Source organism: Globicephala melas, chromosome 15, assembly GCF_963455315.2.
Source record: "Globicephala melas chromosome 15, mGloMel1.2, whole genome shotgun sequence".
NCBI lineage: Eukaryota > Metazoa > Chordata > Mammalia > Artiodactyla > Delphinidae > Globicephala > Globicephala melas.
The window spans coordinates 40,097,736-40,122,886 of NC_083328.1; the positions used below are offsets into that span (position 1 = coordinate 40,097,736).

A 25,151-nucleotide genomic window follows, 5' to 3' on the forward strand; every position below is an offset into this window, starting at 1 on the left:
GGAAAAAACAAAGCTAGGGTTTGCATAGGCATGTGCTTGATCCCTGTGAGCCTGGGGAAGTGTGAGCTGAGCCCTGGCTCGTGGATTCTGAAGAGGCTACTGTGGTGAAGAAAGGGCGCCGGCCTTAGAGGGCCTGCCCCGGGGGCACGCTTGCTTTATGAACCTGGCCTCGGTGTCCCTTTCTGTAAAGCACAGAGCTGTGTGGGTAGCCGTGAGAATTAGGAAAGGTCACATTAGGGAAGCAATGACCTCGTCATGCATGAGTAGCTCCTACTGTTTCCACTGGAGAACTTGGCTTTCATTCAGGGAGAAACACATGGAAGAGTCCCCACGTCATTAAAACCCAGACAGCTGTGCTCCTTCCACCTCCACACCTTGGTCTCTGATTCCTCCCCACCTGGAGGGGCATCCTCAACGGCCTCCCCTTCTTCAAGGCTCCACTCAGGACTAATCCACCCCGTGCAGCCCTTACGCACTGCTCTGGTTCACGCGGGTGCTTTAGTTCCTGACCCCAAATACCACCTACTCTCTAACCCACGTTCATGTAGATACAGATAAATTATTAATGTAGTTATAGATAAAGTTATCGTTTCAGACAGAGGGAAATAGTGGCAGAGTTCATCTTCCCAAATGGCTGCAACAATTACTCCAGGACCACGTGTGCTTCCAGAATCTTGTCCGTCCCCCAACCCCCCACCAAAAATCTAGACAGAGTCTACTGCCCCATCCCCATCAGGGCAGTCAGGCCTTTGTAAGCACCTGACCAACAGAAGGTGGTAGAAAGGCTCTGTGTGACTTCCCAGGATCCGTCATAAAGGGCCGTACAACTTCCTCCTGGGTCTCTGTCTTGAAACATGTGCCTTGTAGCTCTGAGCCTGTGTAAGAAGCCCTCACGCTGAAGGGACCCTGAGGAAGAGAGAGGGGTGCCCAGGAGCCCTAGCAGTTCCAGCCCCTGGTGTCTGAGTCCCCCCAGCACAGGTACCAGAAAGGCAGTGAGGGAGGGAGCTTCATGTTTCCAGTCCCAGCCGCTAGGTCATTGCAGTTGTGTGAGTGGGGAGGTAAGGACCACTTACCTGGGGCCAGTCAACCCCCAGAGTCCTGAACCATAATGATAAAATGTTCTGCTTGTCTTGGACGGCTACCTTTTGGTTAGTTATTATTCAGCAACTGATAGGTATCATATACACATACACATATGTGTGTGCACATATATACCTACATATACGTTTGGGGATATAGCCTGCTTTCTATTGTCCTCCAGTTTGTGTGTTTGCACACTTAAATCTGGCTTCCTCAACTGGGCTGCAACTCCAGGAGGGCAAGGCTGTGTGGTCTGCGCCCTAGTTACCCTCTGCCGGAGTTAGACCAGCACAGTGGGTGTAACAACTACGCCATGCATTGTTGAGTTAAATGGATGGAGAAACGTCTGTGTGTCCCTGAAAAGTCTGCTAGCGTTACAGGATGCATCTGTGATCATAAAGAGATCAGAGTCTTTTTGGTCTTTGAATCATTCTCAGAGGAACCTTATACCCTTGGAGAGAACCATTTGCTTGAAATCACTGAGAATAAGCCACTTGATTTGCTCTGCTTCTGGGTCATAGATAACGCAGCTCTCGCCAGCCCTCCCACCTGTAGGCACCTGACCACCGGCCTCTTAGATTAGCCGGTGATTATGCCGGACCTTGTTTCCTTGGTCCAGGACCCTCAAGGAGTTTGCCATTTCCATCTTCAGATGAAAAAGCATCTCCTCATCTTCATGTTACCTAGGACATCAGAGATCTTTACGCAGTTAAGTTTGACAGTCTGGTCATATTTATTTGAGCGATGCAAGAAAAATAAACATCAGAGTCGATCCTAGAATAATATTATTTGTTCCCTCCCACCCCCCAAAAAATACATATCTCAAACATCAAACGGGTCTTTCCTTTAAAAAATTATTTCAGTAGATTTTCTCCATCGATCTATATGAAATGCTCCCAAATTCGGCGTTTACATGAGAAAAGGTCAAAGAAGTAATGATACGAACTTCTTTTTCATCCTTTGAAAGTCTGCTAAGTCATCCCACCCTACCCACCTGTCCAGTGTGCCAGGTGAACTGCAGGCCCACATCCTTAAGTACGTGTTAAAACAGTCCTTGGACGGTGGGGGTGGAGAGAGGACGTTCATTGCCTTTGATTAGCCTTTGCCTCAAATGGGCCCAAGATATTTCCTGGTTTATGACAGTAAATGCATACGTTTGCCTCTGGCCTCTGTGACATCATGATGAAGCTTATTACATCACGAAGTTTATTGCATCACAAAATTTATGCCACCGCCTCTGCATCTTCCTGTCCCAAAATAATCATGTTGATTTCTTTAAGTTCTTTGACTGTTTTCAACTCCAGCCAACCCTGTAATGAAATATAAGCACATAGAAAGACACAAGCTAACCAGAAAAGACAAAAAATCCTAGATTCTGAAGGGGGCAAGCAATCATTGACTTGTCACGGGGAATGTGAGGGAGTTCTGACACCAGAACAAAGTGAAACCTGTCCTTCCGCCTTATTTTTTTATTTTATTTTTTTTCGGTACTTGGGCCTCTCACTGTTGTGGCCTCTCCTATTGTGGAGCACGGGCTCCGGACACGCAGGCTCAGCGGCCATGGTTCACGGGCCCAGCTGCTCCGCGGCATGTGGGATCTTCCCGGACCGGGGCACGAACCTGTGTCCCCTGCATCGGCAGGCGGACTCTCAACCACTGCACCACCAGGGAAGCCCCCGCCTTATTTTTAACACAGGTTGTGCTATTTATGAGTTTGGTCTCAACCAACTCAGGAACTGAGCAGAATTTTCCTTTTCTTCTTTTAAAAAAATATTAAACATTACTGCTTGTATGTGCTTTATGTAATGGCTTGATTTAGTCAAAAGTTTGTTTGCTGCCTACCTTTCTTTTCTGTTTCTGAAGCTTCATAAATTAGTCTGGACTTGGAAAGCCTTTATTAAACACCTGCCTTCTATTGCTGTGAATTCCAGTTTGCCAGCTTCATGTGCAACATCAGAATCTTTGGGGAACGTGTATTCCTCCAGACTCCAAAAGGAAAGCGGGATGTGACTTCCCTGCCTTGGCTGTTAACTGGGTTCTGACAGCACTTTGCCTCCTAACACACTTTCTTGCTTCTGAGCCTTCGGGCATCACCTTCAGAGACGTCAGAACTGCCACAGATGCGTCTTTGGATGGCCTTGAACTTGAAATATTTATAGCTGAGGGCTTTGGAAGCCTGCAGGATCTCTTCGTGAATCTTTCACTGTACTGAGTGCGCTATGTCCAATCCTTGGTTTAACCATATGAGTTGGTATGAAATTAGGTCACCTCCCAGCCCTTTCATCATAACTCGCCAGCCCATCCAGTGACCTTCACTTTCCCCAGCGTGCTATTTACCAGTGGGTCACACAGTTATTTCGGGCTGCATTAGTTCCATGGAGGACTTAATGCAGCTAGTAGCAAGTTTGGGGAACATGTCACGTGCATTTAGTTTACTGGAAATTTTCTGCAGCAGGTTATGACCTAGGATATATTCTGGACTTGACTTCCCATCATTGGATGCATTGGATTAATGCTCCTGTAGGAACAGTTATCAACTCTGAACAGAATAAAGAAAAACAATTGTTTAAAAGCTCTGGAAAGTGAATAAATAAAGCAAGCCAGAGACTGGAGTGTTTATGATGTTTCAGAGAAGGGAACCACACTGTGCGAGGACCACACCCATTGGCTTTTCCCAGTGCAAGTTCCCAGGATGTGCACTGTGTGGGGATAGAGCTCTAGCAGAGCTACACCCATGATCTTATTGGGCTGAGACATCAGAGATTAGAGTGAGGAGCTCCCGAGCAGCTGAAATTTGGGGGACATCCCAGAAAGGAAGAATTCACAGAGGGAGAGCCCAAAACATGAATATAAGTTCCCCTGAAATTCTTGACTGACCCCAAAATTGTGCATGCCTTCGGGGCAACTCCAGGCACTTTCTGGGGAACAGCAGCTGAAAGGCTGGAACTGCCGAGTAGAGATTTCAGTAGCTACCAGCGCTGGGGAGACAGAGTTTGCAGTTCAAGTCGCCAAAGTTAAAGAGGGTTGCTTAAACAGCTCAGACTTTCCATTGAAAACCTAAGGATCGTATATCAGGACTAAGAGTATAATAAAAATAGCCTTTATTAGAAAAAAGACTAAGACCAGCACCAGAGATGACCCACCACTAATTTAACTTTCTGCTCCAACAAAACTCAGCACTCTTCAGAGGAAGACAGCAGAGTCCAGAGTCTCCTCAGTGCATCTGTACAGTCGAATATACGGTCAAACATTACTAGACACTCCTCGGGTAGATTCTAGATCCTCTTGCTCTGATCTGCCTGCTCCAAACTGTGGCCAGTTTTGCTCTGCTAAATACAAGACAGCACAAGGCTTTCTTAAGATATCTTTTTTGTCATCAGTTCATATATACCCTTGGTCTGTACCCTGAGAGCCTAGTTGGAGAACAGAGTCCATTGTGGAATCAAAAGGCATTTAGTCTCTTTCACTCAAAGCTGTAATGTGCCGTTACTTGAGCCCAGTGATGGGCTAAGAAAATGGAGAGAAATGGCTATAAGAATTACTTTTTGTTTAGGATTAATTACACTCTTAATTTTCATTCATATTCAGTGACAGATATTTTCCAAAAGATGGATCCGTGATAGTTGGAATCTAGACTTTGGATGCACAAACTTAATGATGCAACAAAAAGAGCCTTGAGTTCTAGTCTACGCTTCAAAGAGTTTCTGGTGTAACTAGAAGATCCTTGAGTGTTTTGAGCCCAAACCATAGGTAAATTGTCAAAAGTATCTAATGTATGATAACATAAAGGGAAAATGGTTTCCTCCAGGTAACATCTTCATTTTTCCCTCAAGGAGAGTCCAGGGGTTGCCAAATACTAAATTAAGCTTGTATTTTGCCAACTGAATTAGCCAATAGTTTTTTATTTATTTACATCTCTTCCTACAACTAGCTGTGAGTTTTCTTAGATATTTATTTCATTATTATAGACTAGATTTCAAGATAATATTTTATAAATGGGTAACCACCTAATACATCTGCTTGAATATATTTGGCATATTTGGCGATCATACTGAAACATTTTTTTTCAGTATGTGTTCTGAATATGTTGTTTTTAATTGAGATATAATTGATTATTTAAGCACTTTTAATCTCCCTCCAGCTTTTCAATGGATTATACTCAAAATCAGGTGCAGATCAAAGGAAATGACAGTTATCACTATTACCAGGAGTAACGAGGGCCAGTTATTCTTTCTTTTTAGGATTTTGTCAGCAAAGCTTCAGTGCAGGGAAATAAGAAGCACACATGCCCCCGTTTCCTTTCCCATAGCCGTGGCAGACACTGTTAGCAGATCACGATGCTCTACCACAATGAACCCCATCTAAGATGCAGCCAAACATTCAGTCATTACCAATCAACTGATGAACATATGAGATGAGACCTACTTTCTATCCCTGAAATTGATGATCATGGAATAACATCATGGAGAAAAAGAAAGCAGGTTTTAAAAGGGGAAGCAGAGGAGAACTTTAACAGTGCTTCTCGCCAAATCCTTCTGCTAACTACCTTTCCATCTGTAGACCAATAGAACACTAAAGGTTGCTTCTAGCTCTGAAATGGGATGAGTTAACATTTAAAAAAATCACTGATTTTGAAACTAGCAGTCATTTGGCATGCACACTTCATCTTCAGTAGAATAAATGCTTAAAGAGTGAACGTTTTCAACATAGATTCCTGTAGGGAATTGTTACATTCAAAAATAACTATTTTAATGACATTTCTCCTAAGAAAGTTTTTCACATAGGCTCATCCTCCCCAAGGGTGCTGAGAAGGAATGGACATTCTTTCCAACCCTCGTGTGTCAGAGCCGTGTAGTGGGTTTCTGCATACATCAGAAACCCACTTGTTGGTCTGTATTTCTCTGGATCGAGAAGCAGACATGGGAACACAAGAGATGCAATACCTGGGTCAGACCCCAGTTCATCCATCCAAATGTTCTGTCTCTGCCATTGGCACCAAGGGCACCAAGGGACATTTTGAGGAACAGAGCAGCCCAAGGAGAGCATAAAGTTCTGAACACCACAGAGCTATTTACCATAAATGTTTCATTTCCTTTAATAAGAATTCATTACTGACACAGCTGTGATGATCCCACAGGAGCAACAACTGCGAGTGGTAGGCTCTTTTCTCTGCAAAGAGGCCTCCTTCCCTCTGCGGCCATGCCTGTGGCCTGAGAACACAGCACTATTCATGGGATCACTGTACTTTGTACAGTAGCTGCTGGCTCAGGCACTTGAGCAGCATGGGTGCCTTGGTGTTTTATTATTGATAAAGAAATATGTTTCTAGTTCATCAAATTACATTTCAGGGCCCTGCCAGGCCAAAATTCTATGTAAGTAATGACTGGGGTTCTTCAGTTGCAAAGAATGTCTGTTCCCTTCCAGGAGAAAAGCTTGTGGGATGATTGTTTAAAATCTTTTGCCAATATGGACATGAGAAAAAGAGCTCTGGAGTGGAAATCAAGGAGTTTGTCATGGGTGTTGGATCAACTTCTGTACCATGAAAAAGGGGCAAAGACCGTCTCCTAACCTGCGTTCAGGAGGGAGGTGGTTCTGTGCTGCTGTTGACAATGCAGGATGCATCACTTCTCTGTAAATGCATGGAAATGAGGCCATTATTGGAGGTAAAATTCACCTGAATATGGATGAATTCTCTGCTGGAAAGACTAACCTTTGTTGAAATGGAGGGGTGCAAGAGTGCAAGATTCCTAGCTCCCTCTGTCTAAATGTGGATTTGCCAGAAGTAGGCCCTCAGGCAAACTCAAGTACAAGTTTATTTTGGAGATGATTTAGATAGGGGAGTCAGGAAAGGAGACAGGGAGGGGAATGCAGCCAATCAAAGGAGTGTTACAAAACCAGTTGTCACTCTGGGTAGCTAGAGCTTAATCCCGCTGACAACTGTAGCAAACAGCACAGAATACACCTCAGTTCTCTCAGCCAAGCGGTGAGGGAGCTGGGGTACTTATACACCCACCTCCCATCAGACTTTGGTGGAGGGCTTCTCCTGGGGCAAAGAGCCATAGAGATTCTCCAGCTCATCCAGCCTGCAGGATCTGGGCAGAGCTCCCATCCTCAGCTTTGGAGAAAGCCCTCAGGCAAAGAGATGCAAGTGCTGGGGGTTACCCAGACTGAAAATGGCAGGACCCCAGGAAAGTGGGCAGGGCATTGATGCCTTGGGAAACACCTCCTGTCCCTATTTCTCCTTCTCCATTATTTAATAGAGTAAAAGGACCTATCATTTAATCATTACTTACCTGATTCTAGGTACTGCATATTTCATAAGTATCATCACAATTAATCCTCATAATAACTGTAAACTGCTATTGTTTTCATTCTCTCATTTGCACATTAAGAAATTAAGACTGGAAAAGGTTCAGGAATTTTTTCCAAGGCGACAGAGCTCATGAGTGGTGAAGGAGGGCTTCAAATCCAGGTGTTCAGGCTCTTATAAAACCCTGGCTTCCTGTGCTAAGCAAATGTCACCACATAAGCATTTGGCTGAGACGACCTTTGTCAGTGAATTGGACTCTGCTACCTTTTTGAGTAATAGTTTGAGGGGCCCTAGATTGAGGCTTCTGGTTACCATGACCCGTGTTACATCCTTCTTCACAGAGATGTTATCCACCGTCTTGCTTCCACACACACATCCACCCATTTGAGTCTAGGACTTCATTTCTGGCTTTTGAAAGGGAGGACTGGCACCCTTAAAAGTCAAGGGGAAAAAAATGGTCCATTTGCCTTTTCTAATACAGAGGGACCAACATGCTAGACAGTCAGACCTCAACTATGACGGCTCCTCCATGAACATGGTGTGAACATGGGCTGGTTACTTGCCTTCTTTGGGCCTTGGTTTGCTCATCTATACGTTGAGGATAATGATTCCTGTCCCATAGAAGCAATGAAAAAGTGGTAAATACATATTTACAGTACTCCATAAAGATTAGTTCTGTGCTTCAATTCAGGACGCTTAAATTATTGGTGTGATTTCAGAGTTGAGGCTTCCCTTGCTTCCAGCCTAACCTTTTGTTCACTCATCTGTTAAATCCTCAATGATCAGGACTGTGCATCCTTTATCTTTCTGGGACTGGGGTTAAGTACAGTACCCAGAGTATGCATGGTAAGGGCTAAATAAGTACTTTTATTTTTTGCACAATTTTGATTTGTTAATAAGTTTTCCATTGTTATTGACAGTCCTTAGAATGAGACGCAAATTCCATTGATGACCTCACAGCAGCCTGCACCCTCCTGTTGCCATCAGGCTCCCCCTTGTACCCCTGTGTTCTGCTCAGCCTCACTGAGCCTGAAACTGTTCTTCTTTTTTTTTTTTTAATTTTTATTGGAAAATCGTTGATTTAAAATGTTGTGTTAGTTTCAGGTATACAGCAAAGTGAATCAGTTATACATATACATGTATCCACTCTTTTTTATTTTTTAGATTCTTTTCCCAATTAGGCCATTACAGAGTATTGAGTAATTCCCTGTGCTCTACAGTAGGTTCTCATTAGTTATCTATTTTATATATGGTAGTGTGTAAATGTCAATCCCAATCTCCCAATTTATCCCTCCCCCCTTTTCCCTTGGTAACCATAAGTTTGTTTTCTACATCTGTGACTCTATTTCTGTTTTGTAAATAAGTTCATTTGTACCCCTTTTTTTAGATTCCACATATAAGCAATATCATGATATTTGTCTTTCTGTGTCTGACTTACTTTACTCAGTAAGACAATCTCTAAGTCCATCCATGTTGCTGCGAATGGCATTATTTTGTTATTTTTTTATTGCTGAGTAATATTCCATTGTGTATATGTACCACATCTTCTTTATCCGTTCCTCGGCTGATGGACGTTCAGGTTGCTTCCATGTCCTGGTTACTGTAAATAGTGCTGCGATGAACATTGGCATGCATGCGTCTTTCTGAATTATGGTTTTCTCTGGGTATATGCTCAGGAGTGGGATTGCTGGGTCATATGGTAGCTCTGTTTTTAGTTTTTTAAGGAACCTCCATACTGTTCTCCATAGTGGCTGTACCAATTTACATTCCCACCAACAGTGTAGGATGGTTCCCTTTTCTCCACACCCCTCCAGCGTTTATTGTTTATAAATTTTTTGATGATGGCCATTCTGACCGGTGTGAGGTGAGCCTGAAACTTTTCAAGTGGTGGATACATCCACTTTCACAGATTCTTTTGCAGGTAATTTTGTTCAGGGGCCTTCATTCATGACGAATGTGTTCATTTGATCAATCAACACTCATTAAGCAACTGTCTATTACAGGTGCTTAGGTAGGCATAGGAGATACAAAGAAGAATAAATTTCCTCCAGCCTTACCCACGCTTCCCCAGTCTAGTGGAGAAGACACGAGAAACCAAAGGTTGCCTTGAAGCCTCATGTGCAAAAGGCTGTAGGGATGCTGAGGACATGTTTGCTATTGCATTGCTTGGATACGCTGGGTAACAAACAGCCCCAAATCCTAGTGGCTAAGAAGAATACAAATGCTGTTTATTATTCATACTACCAAATGTGCACATCAGGGGTGTGGGATTCTGATATCAGTTACTCAGGGACCAGGCTGATGGAAGATTCATCCTGACAGATGTTTCCGTGAAGGCTTAACCAAGAACGCGCAAGGTAGTGAGTCAGACACTGGCTGTGAAAGTCTGCCTAGAAAGCGCAGACAGCCTGTTGTTTTGTTCACATTTCATTAACCAAAGCATACGTCATGGCCCCATCTAACCATGCAGCGGGCCTACACGTGTGCTCCTTCCAGGTCTTGGAACAGGAAGAAATGGGATATTTGTCCACAGGCTGAAAGGCCATCCAAGTTGGAATCCAGTTGTTGGGTGTTTTATTGAATTGTCTCTCCCAGTGTCCTTTCTCAGCTAATAATTCTGTCCTGGGTGTACACAAAAGCTGTGTCCTGGGAGAAGCGCTCTCTGAGTCCATTCACTTGGTATTTGTCATTCTCTTTCGTGGACCCGGACCTGGTGGGTGCTGCCCAGAGAGAGGTCCTGCCCTCCGGGAGCTCACAGGGTGGTTGAGTCCAAGCTACGACTGCAGTTTGTTGGAAAGTCACATGTTGGGTACACACACAGTATGACAGGGCCACCAAAAGAGGGTCGGGAAGGCTCTGTGGGAGGCTGAGTGTTACCACACCTGGCAGACTGCGTTTCCCAACGTTCGTGCCAGGGGACCAGGGAGCAGCAGGCATCACGGGGGCGAGGGGTGGGGGAGTACCAGGACAGATCAAAGCGTCTAAAAGAGAAGCATGAAGTCATCCATTGCTGCAGGGGAGGAGTTGGGCAGTGTCAAGACCCCAATTCTTGGTGCGATCCCCAAGGGGCCAATCAAGATGCTCTAGGTATTTTGTGATTAAAAAAATAAACAGGGGCTTCCCTGGTGGCGCAGTGGTTGAGAGTCCGCCTGCCGATGCAGGGGACACGGGTTCGTGCCCTGGTCCAGGAAGATCCCACATGCCACGGAGCGGCTGGGCCCATGAGCCATGGCCGCTGAGCCTGTGCATCCGGAGCCTGTGCTCCGCAACGGGAGAGGCCACAACAGTGAGAGGCCCATGTACCCCACACACACACACACACACACACACACAAATTACAAACAAAAAAGTAAACAAGCCCTGGGTGAGAGAAGGGCATTGTGTTGGTTGCAGCCGCACAGATTCCTTTCACTCCGGTGTTTTAAGGGAGCCTGGCCTTTTCAGGTGTGTTGGTCTTCACTTTGGGCTGCTCCATTGGATCAATACATAATTAGTACGTCTAAAGATGCCGTGAAAGCCCCTGCTGTATTAAAAAAGAAACCCAAAAAACTCTCCATCCCCTTCAAACCTCCATTTAGACTCATCAAACTCAGGCCTCAGGAAAGCGGCCAGGAGAGAGAAGCAGGCCGCTGATTGCCGTTGCCTTGGTAAGGGGAATCCGCTCCCTCCAGGCTCTGTGGTTTCCATGGGAACAGCACTGCTTGCCTCTGCCGCCCCAGGGCTGGCAAGATGTGCTGGAAAGAAAATTGGGGGAGAGAAAGAGACTTTGAGGATTTTGAAGGTGTTTGGGGGAACCCTCAGCTGGATGCGTTGCTGTTCCTAGCATGACAAGGGAACCTCGGGCTCCCAACGGCCCGAACAGGGAAGCACACTTACCAGATGCTCATCCACTCACACGGCTCCTTCAGACTGGACGCCACCCTGGAGAAACAGACGCAGAGGCCAGGCAGGCAGGAGTTGGTGACTGGTGGATTTTAACACCAACACTGATGCCGGGCAGCATCCCACCATCATTATAATTAGGAAGAAATGCAATAGGTACCCGGGAAGCATGGTGGGAGGTGTTTCACACACGCTGTCTGTGCTCTTCCCAGCAACACTGCATGGATGGCATCCACACCTCATCTCACAGACGAAGGAGGTGGACTCAGAGAGGAGAAAAGATAACGTGTGAGTGGTGTAGGTGGGATCTGAACCCAGCCCTGATTCTGCATGGTGGGTTCTTACGTGGAATCTAACCAGCAGTCCCAGGATGACGGTAAGTTCCCAGCAGTGGTGAGCATCCTAGCTCAGGCCTTAAGAAACGCCCTTGGTTCTTTTGGATTTGGATGCAAGAAGCACCGGCGAGTGGAGGGCGGCTGGGATGGCATCAGTACCGCCATCAGCTCTGCGGGACGCACTGCAGGCCCTGCCTGGTTTTACAGATGAGGAAACGGAGGCCAAGAAGTGCTGGGCAGAGTCTTCCAGTCCAGCAGGCCACCCTGTCTCCGTTCACTCTTCTTGGGCAACTGCAGCTCTTCTGAAAGCGCCGTTTCTCGGGCGTGCTCCGGACGCGCAGGCTCAGCGGCCATGGCTCACGGGCCCAGCCGCTCCGCGGCACGTGGGATCTTCCCGGACCGGGGCACGAACCCGCGTCCCCTGCATCGGCAGGCGGACTCCCAACCACTGCGCCACCAGGGAAGCCCCGGCAGCTGTTTTCTTGAACCGTAGGGCCAGCCGGGGAAGGCTGACTCACTCCATCCCCGGTCAGTGTCCCAGTCCCCTCCCTTCAGAGCCCTTCATCCTGCTGACACTTATTAGGCACCTGCTGTATGCACTGACCGTACTGTGTGCGTGGACCAGAGGCAGTGGAGACAAGGAACCACAGCCATTTTTCAGATGGGCCAACAGGTGGATTGAGGCCCGCAGAGGTGAAGTGACACGTCGACAAAGGCCACACAGTGGGAGGCCTGGGTGTGAACCTCACAGCTCCAGATGCCCAACTGAGGGCGCTTTCGGGGGCCCAGGCTGACCCCTTCTTAGGGAGATTAAACACCATCATACCAAACTGCTTTAGAACCTGGACGAAGCAACGCTGCGTGAAATAACCGCGTGTGTACTGGTAGACGCTGTGTGGGGTGCATAGGAGGGGCTGATGAGATAAGTCATGAGCACTGGGGGCGTCCCCCCAACAAAGCTGCTGCCCCCGTGGGTCTCTGGTGACAGGGCTGCTCCCGAGACACCTCCTCTGTGGCCAGGGTCGTCTGCTACTGCCCTTTGCAGATGAGCCAGAGAAGATCCTAACGTGGTGGATTCGATGCTTAACATAAGAACAGGTTACAATGCAGCTCACCGCGGTGCGCTCTGAACACTCAGGCACTGCCACGCTGGACTCGGAAGGCACAGCACAACGGCAGTTTACCCACACTTTTAGGCCCGGGCCCAGGGTCTTCCTTCTGCCACCTCCCCCCCACGCCCCGCCGCTCTGTGCTGACGCCAGTCATGCATGAGCAAGTTAGGGGCTCTTCCTCCTATTCATAGAGACACCCTGTCCCTATTCCCTTGCATTTCCTCACAAGGGCGCTTGGAGGATCATGGAGATCATGGGCGTCCCCTGCAGACACCACGCAGACCATGCGGGCATCACCACGCGACGTGCGAGGATGGTTTCTTGATGCGCCTGTGACTCTGTCTAGGGCCTTCTCTGTTCCCAGGAACACACCTGACTTGGCCAGTGCAGAGGTGTGCAGAAGCGTTAAGGGTCTGCCCTAAAGTGTTGAAGACAGCCTTAAACGTGACGGATGGGGGTCCATGTATAGCCCCGGGGCATGTTCTGCAGTGGCTCCCAGAGGGGCCCTGGCAAGTCTGAGCCTAGGTGTCAGCTCCTTCCCTTTCTTATCTTACCTCTCCACTCCCCTCCTGGGGTCGCCTGCTGGCCTTCAAACTGTTGTCTGGGGGCCTGCTCTGGAGCGACCCGCCTATGAAGGAAGCTCATCTCTTGGAGGGCAAGAGGAGACAGCCCCAGCTCAGTTGTTAAAAGAAATCTCTTTTCGTGACGTTTTTCCAAAAGATGATGTATCTCTAAGAGGGAGCGGGAAACACCTGCACTATTCTCTGCAAGGTGTGCATTAGCTCTTTGAAATCATTGTAGTAATTTCCTCGGCAGCCCAGTGCATGTTTTCAGAGGGGCTGCCGTGAAGGGGCGGTCGGAGTGGGAACCGTGTCAGGTGAGGCTTCCCGGGCACACTTCTCCTGGCCGCTCTTCCCACACGCCTGGGATCCACCAAAGAAGACTTCTGTTGCTGTTCAGAAGCAAACCAATTGGAAAGCATTTAATTAACTCTCCGCTGCCTTGCATTCCCCCCAGCTGACCCCCTGACACACCCACGCTTTGTCTCAGCCACTGCCCAGCCACCTTCAGCTCAGTGAGGAGGTCCCTGCTCTGCTCACAGCCCCCAGCACCCCCACTGCTACACTGGGATCGTCTCACGGAGAATTTCACCGATTTTCTCGTGGCCAGTCATGGGTTCCGACAGGAGGAAACACCCTTGACCGGGGACTAGGAGTTTCCAGCTGGTGATGAACCAGGCACCAGGCCAGGAAGAGCAGATCAAGACGGGGACACTGCCAAGCCTCCCACTCCCCAGAGAGAGAGGAGGGTCCCTGAGCCGTCAGGAAAGAGAAGCCTGAAGGAGAGTGCTGTGGTCCCCACGCCCACTCCCCCCTCCCATCCCCCTCTCACCCCCACCCAACATGTGCTTGGCCAGGACTTTGGACAGCATTCAGCCCCTCCGGAGTCAGCACTGGGCTCTGTGGGTCCTTCCCCTTCCAAGGGCACAGCCCTCAGCCTGGTCCTATCCAAGAGCCCCAGCCAGGTCCCAGGGTTGGCTGGGCATCCAGACCTCTGCCGAGACCCTCCCCGACCAGAACTCAAAGCCCGAGGCTCCGCCTGGTCATGGTCATTCCACTCACTGCTGAGTGCCAAGGGGATTTAAAAACCAAAATGCGTGGATTCGAGACATAAATGTGTCACATACTGACATAGTACCCTTGATCAAACCATTCCTGCAGGTCCTGGTAGAGAGGCAGGGATGATGGAGCTGGCACAGTGTGGGCGCCTTGCAGACGCGGACCGGTAAGGCTGCCTGCACCGTGGCCTTCACTCCCTTCACCTGCTGCCCTCAGCCAGGGTGGGGTAGGAGGGATGAAAGTAGCTGCTTCCATAGATCAGCACCAGAGGTACCTCGAAGCCCCCTCACTTTTCCCACTTCCTCCTCGCTGACGGTAGGCGGTCCCCACGCGTGATGTTCTGCGTGGCGCCCATCACAGGGCAGACCCTGGTTTCAGTTTCCCCAGGATGACGGCTGTCCTGATCGATACACTAACCAGGCCAACCAACCAGTCTCCACTTCTGGGGGTAGGTGGGCAATGGGATGGTCACATTTACCCGGGAGCTGCCCGGCGCTGAAAAGCCCCGTGGCAGCTGCACAGAGAAATGCAAAGGAACAAACAGCCCACCTGCTTCCCTCTGGTGTGTGGAGGTAGAATTTAGATCAGATCAGGTCCCCTGCTCGGAGGGGCCCCCAGAAGGAAGAGGTCACCGGGTGGAGTAAGATGGTTAGTAGATGCCGGGAGCCGGGATCACAGCACGAGGGCGGCCCCGGCCCGTCTGCTGGGTGCGTGGTCCTCGTCGTGGACCCTCTAGCATGGTGTCCAGTCCGGCTGCGCCTCGGGTTCCTCGTCTACAGCACGGGAGCAGCAGCTTTCCGTCCCGGGTCAGAGGCGTAGTGGGTGCCAAGTGCAGGGCCCACGCCTGCCAGGAGCTGAGCTCACTGCGTGCACTGTTGTCAACTCTGCACAAGTCTGTGTGGCCATCCTGCCCTCAGAGCCTCCGTCTCTGCCCATCCCGGCCTGTCAGCAGCCAGCCCATCCCACGGGTGCTGAGAGTTCATACAGACGAAGGGCACATCAGGAAGGACCTGTGGGCGGGGCTTATCATCTTCAGAACCACGGAGTGGGGCTCAGGGTTGGCCAGATCCAGGCACCCGGTGGGCCGGACGGTGACAGGAAATCTGGGCTCTGGGTGCCCGAGGGTGAGAGACAGGCCTGCCCTGCAGGGTTCCCTCTCCTTAGCTTTGCCCCACCGCGGCCATCATCAGCGTCCTGGGTTTGGAAAGTGGGCAGAAAGGATGATTTTTCTCGTGGTTTCTGCCCTGTACTGGACTCCCTGGGGAGGGGAGGGCAATGTGTTATAGAAGTGAGAGCCGGGAGGGAGTCATAAGAGGCCCAGGCCCCAGGCCAGGGCAGGAGTGGGACAAGGAAAGGAGGGACAGAGGGACCGTTTAGAGCAGGGACTTAATCCTGTGTGTGCCACGGACCCCTGGGTAATCCCTGAAGCCTGCAGACCTCTGCTCGGGAAGACGTTTCAGTGTTTGCAAGATGTGTGAGGTGACGGAGGGAGACTGGTCCACTGAAATGAAGTTGTCACTGGGTTAGAATATAGACCTGCATGATCGTGGTTCCCGTGTTTTCTCACGAGCCCTTGGTCACAGGTGGCGGTTTGCAAGCCACCCTCACTCTAAAGTGATGAGTGAGCCATGAGGATGGCAGGACAGAGGGTCATGGACGTGTCTCCTGGGGGCAGAGCCCGGGTGCTTCTAGCACAGCTGCGGTTTGTTGCCTCCATTCTTATCTGGAGGAAACACCAAATTCCAGTTAGAGATTTGTGAACATAAAGATGTAATCTTTCCTCATCCAGGTTCGTGGACCCCGTATCGGAACGAGGGTGGCGGCGCGGTCCCAGACCTCCCGCCCTGAATGTGTTGCCACCTGTACTGAGCTGTTTTTCTCTCTCCCTTCTGTAGCCCTGCACGAGTTCCCCAATGACATCTTCACCAACGAGGACAGAAGACAGGGGGCGGTCGTCCTGCACGTGCTCTGTGTAAGTACCCCTCCGGTGGCCCTGTCTTCAGGGCCGGAGGGAAGGCCTGGCGGGGGTCTGCGGGGCGGGGTGCAGAGAGGTGCTCTCAGAGGAGTCTCCCCTCCTGTTCACATACCTGGTAGGGGGCCTGTGAGCCCCATGGAGGGCGATCTCCAAATGTACTTTTTAAAAAATGTTTTTATTGAAGTATAGTTGATTTACAGTGTTTCAGGTGTGCAGCACGGTGATTCAGTTACGTAATATATATGTGTGTGTATATATATACGTGGACCTATTCTTTTTCAGATTCTTTTCCATTATAAGTTATTACGAGATATTGAGTATAATTCCCTGTGCTTTACAGGTAGTCCTTGTTGTTTATCTGTTTTATATATGGAAGTGTGTATCCAAACGTACTGTTTCTAAGAGGCCACAGGTGTGTACACTGGAAGATACCTGGATTTTTCTTTCCTTGATACCCATGCCCAGGGCGTGGGTTCTGAGGTTGCGCAGAGCATGGGCTCTCTCTGCCGAAATGCCACCTTCTCGGGGAGGCCTTCCTTTTCCAACCAGCCTTTGTCAACTGCCTGTCTTTCCCCTTACCCGGCTTTACGTTTCTCCACAGCACCGAGCACTCTGTGACATAATATTGTAGAGTTATTTGCTTACTGCCCGTCACCCTCACTCACACATCAGCCCCATGAGAACAGGGACGTAGTTTTGTGCGTGGCTTCCTTCCCAGACCTGTTCCTGGCACATGATGGGGCCAAAGTATTTGTTAAATTCGTGGATTAAATGTAATGGCACGTAGTAGGTGGTCCACCACTGCCCTAGCACTTCATCCATAGGCCCAGTGGCTTGAAGGCCTTTGATTTTCCTTGTCCCCATTCGGAGAGTTTGGGGAGGGTGCAGGGGTGAAGCTGTCTCGAAGGAGTGGCTGCAGAACCAGAAAGACCCAGGGTAGAGGCTCCACTAGGTCCGTCACCGTGCTTTCCCATCTCGGCGGCATTCACTCTCCCCCGGAATGCTCTTAATTCCGTTCTGGTTACTTATTGCTGGGAAACAGTCTCCAAATTTAGTGACACACCCAAGAACCACTTTCTGTTTCTCATGGGTTCCAGGGGTCAGTAGTTCAGAAAGGGCACAGAGGGGATGCTGTACCCCCGGATCCGGGGCCCGGGGTGGGACGATTCGGATGGCTGGTGGTGACGCCGATGGCTGGGGCTGGAGCCCTTGCTGCTGGAGGAGCCCTTGGAGAAGGCTCGTCCACTCCCTTGTTTGCTGTCCGTGTCTGCGGTGCCCAGAGGACTAGGTCGGCTGCGACCGCTGACCAGAGCACCTTGGTGTGGCCCCTGCAGCGTGGCTCCACGTGGCAGCTGAGGGTTTGCAGAGGGAGGGTCACGGTGACAAGGGAGAAGCCCTGAATGGCCCGGCCTTAGAAGTCGCACACGTCATTTCCAGCGGCCTCTATTGCAGTCACACATACACCATGACTCAGGGGAGGGGACAGAGACCTTACTTTTCCAACCACACCTGACCTGAGTAGGTCAGTGGGCACACCCCGGGCTCTGGAGTCAGACCAGACGTGGGCTGGGGCCCAGTTCTGTGCTCCCTGCTTTGTGCGTGGCTTCCGGTAAGATATTTACCCTCTGGACGCATAAGCTGCCCTCAGCGTGACCCCCTTCCTGGTGAACTTTCCCCACTCACCCCAACCGGCCAATACTCTGCCTGAAAAAAAGGCACGAGGGATTTTCTGTCAGCAAAGACATTCTCTAACAATACCGAACGATAGAGCAGACTCTGCAGCCTCCTGCCCTTCAGCGCAGTTACAGGCACAGAGCAGTTACTGTGGAGGGCAGCTGCCACCCCTGGCACCAGGGAGCCTTCCCGGTCACCGGGCTGAGAACGCCCTGGCAGCCTTAGCGCCCTGACGCCTCGGCATCTGAGAGATGAGGCTTCCCCTCTCGGCCCGGGCCCGAACGGCACGAGCTTCCGTCTCCCAAGGCAGTGCGGTTATCTGCCGATGGCGGGGCTCCGCCTCCCACCGGGGTCCTGAGGAGGGTGCGTGCGCCTCGTCCTCCGTGAGCCGAGGGTCCCCGTAAGGCCTCTGCCCTCTGGCAGTGCATCCCAGGCAGGCATGAAGGGTAATTCTCCCCTTTGCTTAAAGGTGCTTTTTTTCCCCACGTGCCTAAAGGGGTGGACATAAGCCTGCAGCTTCACACTTTGTCATCACTGGCTCTGACCCCCATCCTCGGCCCTGGGCCCTGCATCATAGAAACCACAGGGCAGGGAGTCCAGGGGCCAAGGTCAGCGTCCACCCCTTCAAGACCACGCTCCAGGCACCCGGAATTTCAGAATTCTCCACCCAGGCAGCCTGTACCTGTGGCCAAGGCCTGCGCAGGCCTCCTCCCGGACCCACCTCACCGAGAGAGGAGACCCCGGTGGAGAAGCCTGACCTCCTGCCTAGGGGGGTCCCCGTGCAGGCAGGTGCAGGACAGGGCCAGGCTCGGGTCAGGAAGGGCCCCTCTTCTCCACCTGTCAGGGTGGGCCTGCTGGTGGCCTCCCCAGGGTCAAGGAGCAAGTCTCGGTTATCCTACCCTTGAGAGTATAAGCCCCCTGGGGGGACCTGAGCATCCCGAGAAACCCTTACGCAGCGTCTGACGAGTCGCAGAACAAAAGCTGCTCAGTCCCTGATTGTTCAGCACTGAGACAAACCGTTCTTTTTACCCCTCCACCCACTATGACACCCAACACATCTAAGGCACTCAGAAATTGTCAGATGAACGTTGTTGGTTGTAAGAAAGGCTGCCAGGGCTAACCTGAGCCATTTCGGTGGCCAGTGAACAGATAAATGCATGAGTCAGAGCTACGGGAGCTACACACAGGTTCCTGCACTCAGCCTGCTGGAAAGCACCTCCAAGCCCCTGCAACATGGTGGCACCGGGCTGGACCCTTCTAAAAGCCCGGACACAGCTCACCCTGCAGGAACCCGCTGTCCCGTAGGCAGGCCCACCTCTGGACCGCTCCCACGGTGTGTGAGCGTGGCCGTGCTCCCCCCAGTGCCGTGGGAATGCAGTGCTGAAGGGCAGCTGAGTGGGTTTGAAAAGTGGGCAGGCATTTTCTAAAGGAGAAGGGGGAAGGGATTCCAGACAGGAACCAGAAACCCGTGATCGAAGATGTAGGCCCTCGAGTCCAGGGGTTCTGGAGTGAGCGGAAACTAAGGTGGGAGGGTGGGAGGTACCAAGAGGTAACTCGACTGCTGGCTTGGAAGTGCGGGGAAGCAGCCCCCAGTCGCCATCCCTCCTCGCCTGGGGAATTGGATCAGGCATGGCCAGAGGTGACCCAGAGCAGTCCAGTGAGGAAGGCTCAGGGCCATTTGGGTAGGGGTCCCAGAATCCAGGTTCCTGAGGAACACCTCTCAGGACATCATAAATGGGATGTGGGGACTCATCTGGCCTCCTCCAGTGAGGGGAGGGAAGCCCTCTGTGGGAGGGTCCCAGAGCTGTGTCCTGTCACCCCAGGCCGCCCCAGGGAGAGGGCCCCAGGAACCGACTGGCAGTGATTTGGGGTCTCCACCGGAGTGCCTGAGCCTTTCAGAGTATAACCCAAAACCTGATTAAACTTTACATTTGCACCTAAACTCACATATCCCTTTCCACACAGACCCGGTGCGTTTGCTTTTCACGGGAGGCTTTTCGCGTAGCTGCTGTGCTCAGCCGGGTGCTGGCCTCTGGTCACAGGTGGTTCCGAGGACTCCCCGAAACCGTCCTTCAATCTTACTTGTCAAAAAAGCTTACCTCTCTTTTTCTTTTCTTTCACACAAATACGTCCCTCTTTTGTGTGAGCTTTGTGGAAATCACGTAGCCATTTCTGGTTAAAACTTCCCCACACTGTGACTTCAACTTTCCCTTGGCTTTTTCTGGTTTTGTGGCTGTCAGAAATGCTCAGGCCTGAGACTGCACTAGAAAAAGAGTCCTTCCGACTTTCTTTCCATATGGGTTCCTTCCTAGAGTGCAAATCCGTCGTCTGTGTAACTTTATCAACAGTGACTATCCCCGAGGAAACACACTTGTCTGAGAACTTGCTTTACAGTCAGCCTGTTCTAACGTTGAGATGCTGAAAGCAGTGTTCCTGGTCTGTGAGGAGATGTGCACCCTAGAAACTCATGGGCCCTGCCCCAAATGGACAAGCAAGCCTGGAAATAACTCTGTGGAATCATGCTTTGTTGGTGATTTATAAATACCTTGTGACGTTTTGCTGTGCGTCCTGCGTGTAGACAGCTGAAGCTCTGCGATTGTGAGCCGGGCTCCACATTTTCTCTTCCAGTGAAGAAGTTTTAAGTCATCAATGTTTGAGATTCTTTCTCAAGACTGGTCTGTCTTGAATAAATCAGCCTCCACAGCAGAAGTAAATGCCCCCTGTGTACCTTGTTAGCTTTCGAAGGGATTCTGCCTAAGTTTTGAGCCTTCCTTTTGCATTTTTAGTGTGATTCCTCTCTTTCGGCGGGCAGAGATTTCTACATGCTTGGGTGTGAGGTGGTAAGGTATCGCACTCCTGGAAATGAACGTGGAGGCCTTACAAACGCAAATTCTGCTAAGTGAGTCTGGAAGATGGGCTGCTAGCTGGTCCAGTGACTCAGACCCACCCATGGACCAGCCCAGGAAAGAAACATCAACGAGAATGTTTCTGACATCCATCCTTATATTCTAAAACCTAGACACTCTGTGCCCACGGAAGAAACTTCTTCCTCCGGGAGCTTTTAGGGTCACATCAGGCTTCCCAGGGTGGCCAAAGGGGTGCTCAGGCCACCAGGAGGTCCCTGACCGTCTTCCTTCAGCCAGCTCTGTCCAGTGGGGGGACTCCCTTGTCCATATGTCCATCCTCACTGCATCCCAGTGTCCAGTGCCCATTAGTGGCTCCCACATGAGGAGAGGAGGTGGGCTCCCAACAGCGTGGGTGTTAGAGAAGCACAGGCAGGAGCCGTGTGCTGGGCCATTGTGCGAGGGCTCCCGCCCAGGGAGGTGCTCCAGGAGCAGCAACGGGGACCATTCATGTCAGTCCCTGCAGCATCCCCATAGGATGGTGTCCAGGGCTGGATCCCCAAGGTTGGTGGTCTCCCCAAGCCCCCAGCTCCTGTCCACATTTCTCTCCTCCTTCTCTGCCCCGGAAGTTTTTAATCTGGTCTAGGAATTGGGGAAACTCACTCTGTGAGCCTGCATCCAGATTCTCCCTTATTCCCAGATCAGCTTTTTGAACTCAAGAACTTGCTCATTTCTGTCTCGTGATTCCATGAAGACCTCCTGTCTCCCCAGAGCTGCAGAGGAAAACAACTGGCACTGGAGGAAGGCCCCTGGGACAGAGGTGGTGAAATGTGATTGGAATTCGAGGGTGAGGCTGTTCAGATATCGTCCTCCCTCTGCAATTGTGGTTTCTCTAGGTCCAGTCTGTATTTCCTTGATGTCGCGGCATTGCCCGCCTAGCCCAAGCAGAGTGCCTGCGCGCCCTGGCTCTCTCTGTCCTGCCCCCTCTAGGCCATCTCTGCCCCCGAGCTGCCCCCGGCTCCCCCTGGTGTCCTCTGCCTCTACTCTGCTTGCTCACTCCCCGCCCCACCCGCACTGTTCACTGTCCCTTAATTCACAACCCCCAGAAGCCTCGTGTTTTTTCTGCCAGACCATGGGTCACCCGCCGACCTGACACTTGGTCAGGTCTTCATCAGTCAGGGAGACTGAAGCACAGGAGGGTGGGCGGATCCTGAAGGGGGACTCTTGGCTTTGCAACCTGCACCCTAACTCCAACCTAACCCCCCACCCCGAGCGAGGTGAAGGCTACTGTGGATGTGCTCCCTGGGAACCCGGGGGAGAGCCCCATCTCGGGTGGGAAGGACTCCCTTCCTCTCCCTGACTCCTCCGAGCTCCAGTCCCCTTTCAGTCCTGCGGGAGGGGGCTCTCTGGAAGGGGCCTCACTCCGTGGATATCATTTCCTTGTGGGCTGGGCTGCTTCCAGTTATCTGTTTAATTATAATATCTGGAAAATAGTTTCCCTGGATCCACTCCCTTCCCTGGGGCCTAGATTGCTTTTGTTAAGAGCCAAAGAATAAACTAATTGATGCCCTAGCCAGTTCTCAGGGGATGGAGGGGCCGGGGTACCAGCAGGAGGTGGAGGGGGCCCTTCCTGCCCCCCCCCACCCCCACACCCCACCCCGTGCCGACTTGGAGAGGCAGCTCTGCATGTCAAAGCGCCACCTCAGCCCCAGGGGTTATTTTTAGCTCTCCAAGGCCAGCTTTTGCTTTTTTGGGCCTGAGACTCAACTTTACTTGCATAGACCAGTGCTATCTAGTAGCACTTTTTGTGCTGATGGAGGTGTTCTCTCTCTGCTCCTTCCAATACGGGGGCTGCTGGCCACCTGTGGCTACTGAGCATTTGAAGTGTGGTTAGTCTGACTGAGAGGTTAGTCTGATTTTAAATTTTATTATAATTAATATAGGTTTAAATAGCCACAAGTGGAAGGGGCTCCCCTAGAAAGCCTAGAGATGAATTCTAATTCAGCATCATCCCTCCCTTTGCTTATGTTGTCAACTCAAAATCACGAAGCAGAGGTGGCCGGGAATAAAAGGTCACCAGGAAAGAGGCGCTGCTCCTTTACCCCAGCCTCTGATGGATTTAGTAGCTCCAACAAACGGGATGCAGAGAAGGCACTGCCAGGCCACCAGGACGGGATGTTTGATGAGAGAGTAGGACACCGAGATTAGGAGTGAGAAAGTATATCACCAACATGCTGGGGGCTTTGGAACAAGTTACAGAACTTCTCCTGGCCTCAATTTCCACATCTGTAAAGTGGGAGTACATAGTAGATACTCAGGAAATGTTAGGTTCTTTAGTCTTCACCTTCTCCCCACCCCACATCCCTCTAAGGGCAGCTCACCTGTGCTTAACCCATCACAAAGGACCAGAGACAGACCCACTGGGAGACAGCCCCGTCTTGCAGGGCACCAGGATAGGGGGTGTCCCAGAGACCTCTGTGCAACTGGCATTTCCACCCAGGGCCCAGGGCTCTGGGAGAGGGGCTGCCTCAGGGGTTTTAACATTTAAGGGGACCCACAGGATCTGGTCAGCAAGGCCCTGGCACAAGCTCACTGGTGAGGTAGATGTGTTTAGTTAAGGGATTTCACCCTGGAAGAGAAAAATGATTAGAGGAGCTTGTGGAATTTCCTGTTTACTCTTGGAAAAGTGCTGAGCATGTCCTTAATTTGTCAGTGTCAACTCAAAGCTAAAACTGGTGTCCAGAGAGGCTTAGTACAAAGAGGGTAAATTATGTTCCGATAGATCTTAAGTTACTCACTCCTCTCCTCGCATGAGACCCAGTTCAGACGGCCCAGGGCTGACCATTAGGCACCATGGGCTGCACACAGCTTGGCTGGTGGTTGATTCTCCAGGACCCGGAGCTGGATATAAAGCCTGGAGGTTAAGAGCACGCACTCTGAGTGGCGCCCACCTGAGGCTCAGTCCTGGCTTTTCTACCGATGAGCCGCGTAGCCATGACAAGCTGCTTTACCTTGCCACGCCTCCGTTTCCCCATCGGTCCCTGGAGGTAAATGCACGCCCATCTCATCTGGCTGCTTTCAGGAATCATGAAGGCAGGCGTGCAAAGCTCCTGGCGGAGCATCTGGCGCTGCCTGGATTATGCCCCACCTGTACCCACTTAGTATTTACAGCGGGTGTGTGCCTGCCTGACCCCCCATCATCCAGCCCCTGTGACTCTGGGCTTTTTCTGGTCCCCAGAGCCCCTTCTACCAGAATGCAGGGCAGCACAGATGTGCCAGGAAGTCACCAGCCCCCAGAAGTAGCCCTCAGACAGAGAGGGGTTGGTGAATAAGTAAATACCTCGGTTCCCTTGTGCCTCGGATGTGCTCACGGAAACGCCACCCTATCTCCCGCAGTTGTCCAAGCAGGGATAAGCTCTAGGTGCCCATCCAGCATCTTGCTGGATAACACACCTTGACGAGCTGCCCGTTCTTCCCCAACTCAGTTTCCTGCTCTTCTCCGGGGGGCTCTTCCTGAGATTCCCCCCTCCCAGTTAAAAGACTTGCACTGGAATCCTGGAATCCAGTTCTGCTTCTGAGGCAAAGGCTGAAGAGATATCACCTACCATTATTATTATGCACATCCGTTCCCTCTCTAAAACCCATGAGGCTACAGGAGAGGCAGAATTCTGAGACTCCAGCCCCTTCTGGACAGGCACACACTAATGTGCGACACGAGTTGATCTACTGTGTCTTTGGTTCACGTCCTGAACGCAGCGCAAGAGAGAAAGAAGCTTTGGGGGGAATGAGCTTTGGAGCAGACAGTGTCACATTGGATCTTATGAGGAGCCCCAAATGGTGATGGGAGAGAGCATGCACATTGCTTAGATACCAAACGTTTACCCATGGGGACTGGACACCCGCAGCCTGCTGTATGCTTCTCTTCACCTTATTTATCTACTTTATCACTTGCTCCACCCTTCCCCACTCTAATTATTTTATTTTCCTTTATTTTCTTACATACAAAACAAACTTAATTTCTGTGTTCCTCTGAGATGACATTGCCAACAGTCCCAGTCTGTGAATAATAGTACTATACTGACTACAATTTTGTAGTACTTTTTCCTCTGTAAAGGGTAAGTTCAAAAGCTAAACACACAATGAGATACTGATACTTAGCCTAAAGAACTAGGCTTTAGCAAACATTGACCAAATCAATCTGGAAAAAATAGCCCGTTACATGCTCTAATTTATCAGAAAACACTCCATGTATTTTTCTTTTTGAATTTTATTTATTTTTTTATACAGCAGGTTCTTATTAGTCATCCATTTTATACACATC

The 25,151-nt window shown here is 50.7% G+C and overlaps 1 protein-coding gene across 1 annotated transcript in view; it reads left to right on the plus strand.

The window, feature by feature from the left end:
* The window catches only part of SLC24A3 (solute carrier family 24 member 3), a 460,077-nt gene that overhangs the window by 252,462 nt on the left and 182,464 nt on the right, over window positions 1-25,151 (plus strand). The window contains exon 3 of the mRNA XM_060285209.1: window positions 16,234-16,310. Within this exon, the coding sequence (XP_060141192.1) occupies window positions 16,234-16,310 (77 nt within the window). The remainder of the gene's footprint in view (window positions 1-16,233; window positions 16,311-25,151) is intronic.